At 45.6% G+C, this 8,378-nt stretch overlaps 3 protein-coding genes across 3 annotated transcripts in view; 1 reads left to right on the top strand and 2 right to left on the bottom strand.

The window, feature by feature from the left end:
• Window positions 1-3,364, top strand: part of LOC103393781 (germ cell-specific gene 1-like protein) — a 13,672-nt gene extending 10,308 nt beyond the window's left edge. Inside the window, exons 5-9 of the mRNA XM_008330869.3 lie at window positions 1,457-1,651; window positions 1,911-1,970; window positions 2,080-2,238; window positions 2,316-2,427; window positions 2,815-3,364. Coding sequence (XP_008329091.1) covers window positions 1,457-1,651; window positions 1,911-1,970; window positions 2,080-2,238; window positions 2,316-2,427; window positions 2,815-3,337 — 1,049 coding nt within the window. The 3' untranslated portion in view covers window positions 3,338-3,364. The remainder of the gene's footprint in view (window positions 1-1,456; window positions 1,652-1,910; window positions 1,971-2,079; window positions 2,239-2,315; window positions 2,428-2,814) is intronic.
• Window positions 3,365-4,108: 744 nt separating this feature from the next.
• Window positions 4,109-6,582, bottom strand: LOC103393783 (visinin-like). Its single transcript, XM_008330870.2, has 3 exons — window positions 5,818-6,582; window positions 5,128-5,239; window positions 4,109-4,238 (listed from the first exon to the last, which is right to left on the bottom strand). The coding sequence occupies exons 1-3, from the start codon at window positions 6,196-6,198 to the stop codon at window positions 4,153-4,155; spliced, it is 579 nt and encodes a 192-aa protein (XP_008329092.1). The 5' UTR covers window positions 6,199-6,582; the 3' UTR covers window positions 4,109-4,152.
• A 592-nt stretch (window positions 6,583-7,174) lies between these two features.
• Window positions 7,175-8,366, bottom strand: tmem238a (transmembrane protein 238a). Its single transcript, XM_008330873.3, has 3 exons — window positions 8,212-8,366; window positions 7,703-7,863; window positions 7,175-7,473 (listed from the first exon to the last, which is right to left on the bottom strand). Exons 2-3 carry the CDS (start codon window positions 7,851-7,853, stop codon window positions 7,310-7,312), a joined length of 315 nt encoding a protein of 104 aa, XP_008329095.1. The 5' UTR covers window positions 7,854-7,863; window positions 8,212-8,366; the 3' UTR covers window positions 7,175-7,309.
• Window positions 8,367-8,378: the final 12 nt, after the last annotated feature.

Raw genomic sequence — 8,378 nt, 5'->3', positions numbered from 1 at the left:
TGAGGACATTATTCACACAACAGGTGAGGACATTCACACTACATTCACACAACAGGTGAGGACATTCACACTACATTCACACAACAGATGAGGACATTCACACTACATTCACACAACAGGTGAGGACATTCACACTACATTCACACAACAGGTGAGGACATTCACACTACATTCACACAACAGGTGAGGTGAGGACATTCACACTACATTCACACAACAGGTGAGGACATTCACACTACATTCACACAACAGGTGAGGACATTCACACTACATTCACACAACAGGTGAGGACATTCACACTACATTCACACAACAGGTGAGGACATTCACACTACATTCACACAACAGGAATATTAAATGGTTAACAGTTGGAGACGACAGAACAGGAAGTCCGACTGTTGTTGGTCCAAATATACGGTGTGTTATAACAGGAACCCAAAAAGGAACGTGGTGGGAGATAAAAGAGTGCTAGGACACAGAACTCTGTTCTTCACTTCAGACGTGGACATGACGTCACAGACCAAGTTTGATATAAATATTAGTTTGTTTAGTCCAGGAAATGAAAAAGTGACGTAGGGTTAGCTATGTCGAAGGAATGTTCAGCTCATTACTTGGTCCAGAAGAGGTCGCCGGAGTTTTCCTGTGTAACTCATTCGGAGGTGACGTCATTTGTTGAGAACCTGGATGTGATATATGAGCACACATACACTGGAAGCTGCGAGCGTCTGCTCTTGGTCTGCACGTCACCGCGAAGGCTCACTGTAGCCGCTAGAGGGCGGTGTGGTACTACAGTTCTAACAAACAAGTCAGGCGGATCTTTGTACATGGACATTTTATATCACATCATTGCCTTACATTAAAGCCCACCCCCATCATTTAGAACAGACAAACGTGTTCTTCTGATTCTGTTGAGGCAGAGCTCAAATGAATTGGAACTAATACCTGGCTATCATCACTAAAAGTGACTTAATTGAGTTCATAAACATGAACACCACACTGACGGAACCTTGAGGTTTTGTTAAGCCTGACCATGAACACAAAGCCTGGGTATGTTGGGCCTCCTTCACAGGACAGCCCCCGGGAGGAGTTCTGTCTGTGAAATCGGAGTCAACGAGTTAAAAACGTCACATGGTCAAAGACGGTCGTTAAAATAAAATCTCCATCAAAATAGGATTAAAGTTTTAGTTGGTGAGCGTCCGCACCAACGACTGGGAATAATAATGAAGGAATGTTAACACAGACGACCCTCACCTGTAGGTGGTGCTGTCTCTCAGCAGACTTTGTTGTACAATGAGGATCAAACACCCACACTTGTTGCCTATTGGGGTCACCTATAATGTGTACAATTTTCAAACATTACCCAGAAGTCTTTTCTTCAAAGATGGATAATAATAATCTCAGATTCTTTATTCCACAGTAACCAGTGACTTTCCCTGGTATGTGTGTGTTTATCCAGAGGCCCCCACCCCAGACCCCAAGAAGCCCCCGTCCAACGTAACGCTGTCTCCGCTGCAGAGGGAGGAGGTGGCCAGGCTGAGGAGGAAGCAGCTAGCCAACGCGGTCCAGTACATATGGGAGACGGGAGAAGACAAGTACATGTTACGATACTTTCACACCGGCTTCTGGCTCTCCTGTGAAAAACAGCATGAAGGTAGGTTCATGTTCAGAAAGGTCAGAGGTCAGAGGAGAATCTGTAGTGAAACACAGTTCCAGTAAAAAGGACATATGGCCAGTAGGGGGCATCTGTCCCTCCGTTTGATGTATCCATAGTTAGAGAGCTGCAGAAGTTCAACTTTCTCAGTTGTTGTTTTGAGATGTTGACGATGTTGGAGAAGGTCTGATGAAGATCTGATCCGAGGACGTCCCTCAGGACAACCCTGGCTTCAGATATCTTCTTCCTGATGTTTCAGGTGAAGACCAGGAAGAAAACTGTCGAAGCTTCATCGAGCTGACGCCTGGAGAAAGTCAAGGTGGGGTTTAGGACCTGGTCCTGGTCCACCAGCCCTTGTTTTAGTCCATCAAACCTGTCTCTGTCTTCCAGTCCATGTGTTGGTTCACGATGTCTTCTGTGCTCCACAGGTGTCCTCTGGTTGTCTGTGGTCAGTGAGTTCATGTACATCGGTCTTCTGTCCATGGGCTTCCTGCTCATGTGTGTGGAGTCCATGTGTCTGTGTGTCCAGAGGGAGATGAACGCCCTGAAGATCAACGCCTTCGCTGCCATGTGCACCGTCCTCTCAGGTGGGACACCACAAGATGAAGACGTCCAGGCCGCTGGGCTGCCGTCTTAATGCTCTCCTTCTTTTTTCATCTATCAGGAATGATGGGGATGGTGGCCCACATGATGTACACCACCGTCTTCCAGATGACCGTCAGCATCGGTCCCAAAGACTGGAGACCTCAGAGCTGGGATTACGGCTGGTCCTTTGCGTACGTTTTTTACAGTGATTCCTTCTACCAATCAGGACAGGGCAAAGAATGGCTCGTTGGTGGTTGGGGGGGTTAGAGGGTGAGGGGCGGAATGTTCGTTTGGTTGGATGGATGCTCTTTCTGTGTCTTTAACATCTCCTCCTCCTCCTCCCCCTCCTCTTCCTCCTCTTCACCAGGATGGCCTGGCTGTCGTTCAGTTGCTGTATGGCTGCTGCCGTGGCGACCTTGAACTCCTACACCAAGACCGTCCTGGAGATGAAGCACCGAGCCCGGGCCCGGCTGGAGGAGGCACGAGCTGCTGTATGTGCTCCTTCCTATGAGGAGGTGGTGCGATCTGGGGATTTGGGGGTCTACTCTGTCACAGAGATGATCCAGTTAGGCCACCAGGATGGCCTGGCTGTCGTTCAGTTGCTGTATGGCTGCTGCCGTGGCGACCTTGAACTCCTACACCAAGACCGTCCTGGAGATGAAGCACCGAGCCCGGGCCCGGCTGGAGGAGGCACGAGCTGCTGTATGTGCTCCTTCCTATGAGGAGGTGGTGCGATCTGGGGATTTGGGGGTCTACTCTGTCACAGAGATGATCCAGTTAGGCCAGCAGGGGGCTATGATGGATCCACTGTGGTATGGAGGGGTGGGCACAGCAGTCGGACCTCTGGCTTGTGGAGTCAGGCGTGCGCTGATTGTCGGAGGAGGAGGACTAGGAGTTGGAGGACCAGAGGTTGAAGGACTAGGAATGGGAATGGGTGAATTGGCAGCTGTGGAGGGAGTGAGGCCTGATGGGAGTAGGGGGGCAGTGGACGAGGGTCTGACTCTGGACCCTCAGGACCTCGTGATTCTGGGTAATGACATATGTGAAGACTGTGAACGTGAAATGGACCAGATGGTGGACGGTCTGTGTCCAGAGGACTGAGACAGACCTGAACCAGAACTGGATCCAAACTAGACCTGATCTCCAGGTGTTTTTGGAAAAATGAACTGTCTCTACTTTTTTAATCAGATGTACTTCAATTTCTTGACCACTGGGGGACGTAAAGGCTGAGTGTTGAGATTTTTGGTGGGAGATTAACAACATGAGAGCAGAAACAGTACCAGACAGAACTGTTTTATATAAGAAGAAGAGAAGAGAAGACCAGCGACAGATTTTATTCTGCGTCACAGAGAATTTTTGATTTGATTCAGTTTAAAAACATGAAATGTTTCAGTAAAAACCTGAAGCCAAAAATGTCAAAATGGAGTCAAATCAGAAACAAAACGAGTTTTAAAAAAATGATTTTTGAACGAAACCGATTTAAAAGTTTTATTTCAACAAATATATATATATAAAACAACGTTTGAAAGAAGATTTTAGAGAGGTGGGGGGCGGGGGCCGACAACTGTTCACACTCACATTCACACGATTGGTGGATTGTGGGAGGAAAACTGGAGAACACACACTCACACACAGGGAAAACATAAAAACCTGGGATTGAACCGCTTATCTGTTTGCTGTAAGGCAAGAGCGCTCACCAACACTGCCACCGCGTGGCCAGAAAATCAACACCTCCTTCATCATCAAAGTCAAGTGAAAAGGAACAAAATTATTTCAAAGCATATTTTTGGTGTTTCAGAATAAAATGTCGACATTTAAAGGGGAGTTGTGTTTTGTTTTTGTTTTTTACCTCAAACAGGAAGTGAAGTATGAGTTAACAGGAAGTAAACAGGAAAGAAGGGAACAGTGGCGTCAGATTATTTCAAGGGTTCATATTGAATCAGACGGAGGGCGGCATCGTTCTCCAAAACTCCCTTCACAAACTCTCCTTCTGCCACACGATCTGGGTCAAGAAGTCAGTGGTGATGTCAGAGGTCAAAGGTGACACGTTCAGGAAGAAAAAAAAGGAAAAAAAAGATCATTCAAACGTCAAACATCCAAACTTTTCTTCTAAAACATTATTAGCTGCTGACACAATAACAGGGAAAGTGAGCGCCACCACCTGGTCAGAACAGGTGGATGAATCCACTTTATCAAAAGTCACATATTTTAAATCTCTTCATTCATTCAAACCTTTCCACCAATAATAACAGAGCAGAGTCGCTAGACTACAGTCTACGGTCTGTAGAGTGTAGCCCACGGTCTGTGGACTACAGTCTGTAGAGCGTAGCCCACGGTCTGTAGACTACAGTCTGTAGAGCGTAGTCCACGGTCTGTAGACTACAGTCTACAGTCTGTAGAGCGTAGCCCACGGTCTGTAGACTACAGTCTACAGTCTGTAGAGCGTAGCCCACGGTCTGTAGACTACAGTCTGTAGAGCGTAGTCCACGGTCTGTAGACTACAGTCTGTAGAGCGTAGCCCACGGTCTGTAGACTACAGTCTACAGTCTGTAGAGCGTAGCCCACGGTCTGTAGACTACAGTCTACGGTCTGTAGAGCGTAGCCCATGGTCTGTAGACTACAGTCTGTAGAGCGTAGCCCACGGTCTGTAGACTACAGTCTGTAGAGCGTAGCCCACGGTCTGTAGACTACAGTCTGTAGAGCGTAGCCCACGGTCTGTAGAGTGTAGACTAACCCTTCCAACCCTTCTGCTGCTAACTGTAGAAACTTCCAGAAAGTCTGACCGCTGGTGGAAATGTTTGGTTCCTTCTTTCTGGGATCAGTTGACATTACCTTTTGTTTTGTTTTTTCTAATACTTTTGTGTCTGATAAAAGAATTCCGATCTTCTCACCGTCGTCACTCTTGTTGAAGAAGCTCCAGAGTTTCTGCGCTCTCTTTTCGGCTGTGTTTTCGTCTTCAGGAAGTTTGACCATTTCCTCTTTAGGGATCAGTTTAAAAATGGCCTGTCAATAATAATAATACAAATTAGGAACATGTTATTCAAACTAGATGGCGCTGTTTTTTGGTCTGCTGACAGAAAATCATCTGGGTTTTTTTTCTAATGTTTTTAATGTGACATCTCTGAAACAAACTGTTCTTTCAGGGATTAGTTTTAAAGTTCGGTCTTAAGAGGGCGGAGCTCTGTTCTTGGATTATATCAAGTCTAATCTTTTAAATTAAAAAGGAACCGCTGGGACAGACGGATAATCCCAGGATTCAATTCACCTGGAGATTTATTTTTATAAATGTTGAGTGAAATCAACAAACTTCAACTTCCTGTTAGCGTCCAGTCTTTCCACTTGAATGTTCAACTCAAACGTTTTAATGTTGGGCTCGGTCCAGTAGGGGGCGTGTGTCATCATCAGTGAACGCTCTTTATGTAGTGACAGAGAAATGAGTGTTAGCTCAAAAAGAACGTGAGGAACCGCAGGAGTTTAAGATGTTAAAAAAAAGTGTCTGTGGAACCGAAAGTCAAACCTTTAACACTCTTCTGTTCTATGCTGATGATACTGTTGTGTTTGCAGAAGTTTCCTAAACTCACCGTACAGATTTCTTTGACCTCAGATTTGGTGATGTACCCGTTTTTGTCAACATCAAACAGTGAGAAGGCCCACTCCAGTTTTCTGGTGGTCTTGCCCGTCGACGTCAGGTGGAGAGCGATGATGTACTCCTTAAAGTCCAGCGTTCCGTCATCGTTGGTGTCGAAGGAGCGGAAAACATGCTGAGCGTAGGAGTTCACCTCGCTGTCTGGGAAGAACTTACTGTAGATGTTCTGAAAGTCCTCTTTTGAGATGCGACCCGATGGACATTGTCTCTGGAAGTTTTCGTACCACTGCACGATCTCTGTCTCCGAGAACTTGGTCTTGAGCTTCAGATCCTCCAGGATCTCCTTAGAAACTGCACTGCTCTTAGTGTTTCCCATGGTGGTCGTGGTGCGAACGCACTGCTCTACGTAAAGATGTTCTGCTTCAAAGGCTCAGAGAGGAGAAGGTCTAGGCAGGATCTTTTTCTCCCGCCTCGGCTTGAATCCGTCTGCAGTCAAAAGTCCTGTGGGCAGAGGATGAGCTCATTAATCCAATCAGGTCTCGGTACATCCGACTGAACGTGTCACGAACAGAGTTCTCCTCAGGTCACAGACCAACTTTGAATATGTGATGTCTTCTGACTGACTTTTAAGTGTTTTATAAGCACTGATGACCTTTGACCTTTGGAACGTTTTGTCACTTTTTAAAAGCATTTTTGATAGATAGATATTTACTTCATTGAAGCAAGTCCTCAAATGAATATAGATATTAGAAAAAGAAAGAGAGCAAATGTTTGATTTTAAAAACCACCTCTGCAGGTTCTGCTTTGAGTGGTGAGTAAAGATTTCTTACCTGTGAGCTAACAGTTTAGTCTTTGACTGCAGAAAAGATGTCGGCTGTCCGAGAAGATAAGTTGATAAACGCCAAGATCACGTGTAATGCGACAGTTGGACTTCTTTGATTGCTCCTCTGAATGAAGATCTTGAAGAATTTGGTTTGTGAACTAAAATCTCTGATTTTCTCCATGGACTTTGGTCTGAACTAAAATCACTGATGTCTGTGTGACATTTACAGTGAGTGATTTTACATATTTTAATTAGAGTTTAATGAAGATTTTAAAGAACATATCTTAGACTTTGAAGATTGTTCTAACCCATCCTCCTCCTCCTCCTGTTATTTATCCGGCTCTTTCTTCTTTTTTTGGAACAGAAATCCGAAGGAAGTGGATTTGTTTAATGAGGGACTTTATTCATTGGCTCCTGCTATAAAACCACTTCCAGGAAAGACTATATGAGGAAACTGGGATTAACCCAGAGGAGGTGCTGACGGGAGGCCATGTTGGACTAATGGAAACAAAACCCCAGACACTTAGAATGGATTTCATATAAAAATACTTTAATTGAATTGCATTACATACTGAATGTAAAAACAACAACAACAACAGAGGTGAAATGTTCATGTTTTTAACACTGACGTAAAAGTTCACACATGTTCAATGTACCGTAACCCTCAGTGGCGGCCCCTGTAGGAGCGAATGTGGCGACTCAGGTTGCGAGCTAGACGGTCCACTGCGCTGCCAATGTGGCCCAAGTCCTTCCTAGAAGTGAGGCCTTCGATGTTCCCGCTGTACCACAGGACCCACCCGCCTAGTGACATCAGCACCAACAGAGCTCCTGCATCACATGACATCACGACATCCAGTTTAGATCCATATTAAAGGAACAGACAGCGAAGAAAACGATCACAACAGTATTTAATACAATCTTTCTTTTCTTTTTAGTTTCTACTCATTTCCAACTTTAGCACAGCCATAGTGAAGATGTCAGTGTCCCCTGTGAAGAGCGCCCTCTGCTGGCTCACACCGTCTGCAGGTTAGATACATGAACAAACTGTTGGTCTTACCAGTGTAGACCAGCAGGTCTCCGAAGTCCTGTCCTCTCACTTCCAGGCGAGCGAACACTCCTACCAGCAGGGCGGCGCCCCCCAGTAAATCCATCAGTACAGCAAAGGCCAACGCTATTTTGCAGCGAGACAAGTCGTCACACAGCGCCATCGACAGGAGGCTAAGGGAAAATCAAATGAAAAACATTTGTCGTCTGTTCACACACCGTAACCAATCACGACTGCTGTGACCGCGAAGTTTCTCCGTATGTTGTGAACCGCACGGACTACGTCACAACCGTAGATTCGCTATGAAGTTCAGACTTTTAGGAACAAAGTTTAGCTCCTTTTTGAACAAGAGCAGTTCTTATCCGCGTCGGATTAAATGATTGACTAGTAAAAGGATGACGACATCACACGAACTCCGTCGACATATTCTGCTCTCAGCTCACGTACTCGACTATGAGCTGATGAGAAAACACTGTTTTTATTTGGACCAGAAACTATTTCATTGCGGTGACGTCACTTACTTGTTTGTTTCCGACGGCGAACTTGTTTATTTCGTGTCTTTTCCTTTTCCTTGTTTGTTCGTTTGTTTCTTTCCCGTTCCTCTCTTTACGTCCGCCCTCACCTTAAACTCCACCTGAGATGTTCCACCCACTTCCGGTCAATCTTCTTCTCTGATTGTCGCTCCAAC

This window comes from Cynoglossus semilaevis, chromosome 18 (assembly GCF_000523025.1).
Source record: "Cynoglossus semilaevis isolate Cse_v1.0 chromosome 18, Cse_v1.0, whole genome shotgun sequence".
Lineage (NCBI taxonomy): Eukaryota > Metazoa > Chordata > Actinopteri > Pleuronectiformes > Cynoglossidae > Cynoglossus > Cynoglossus semilaevis.
Note: the sequence above shows the minus strand (reverse complement) of the source record. Positions and strands in the feature narration are given on the sequence as shown.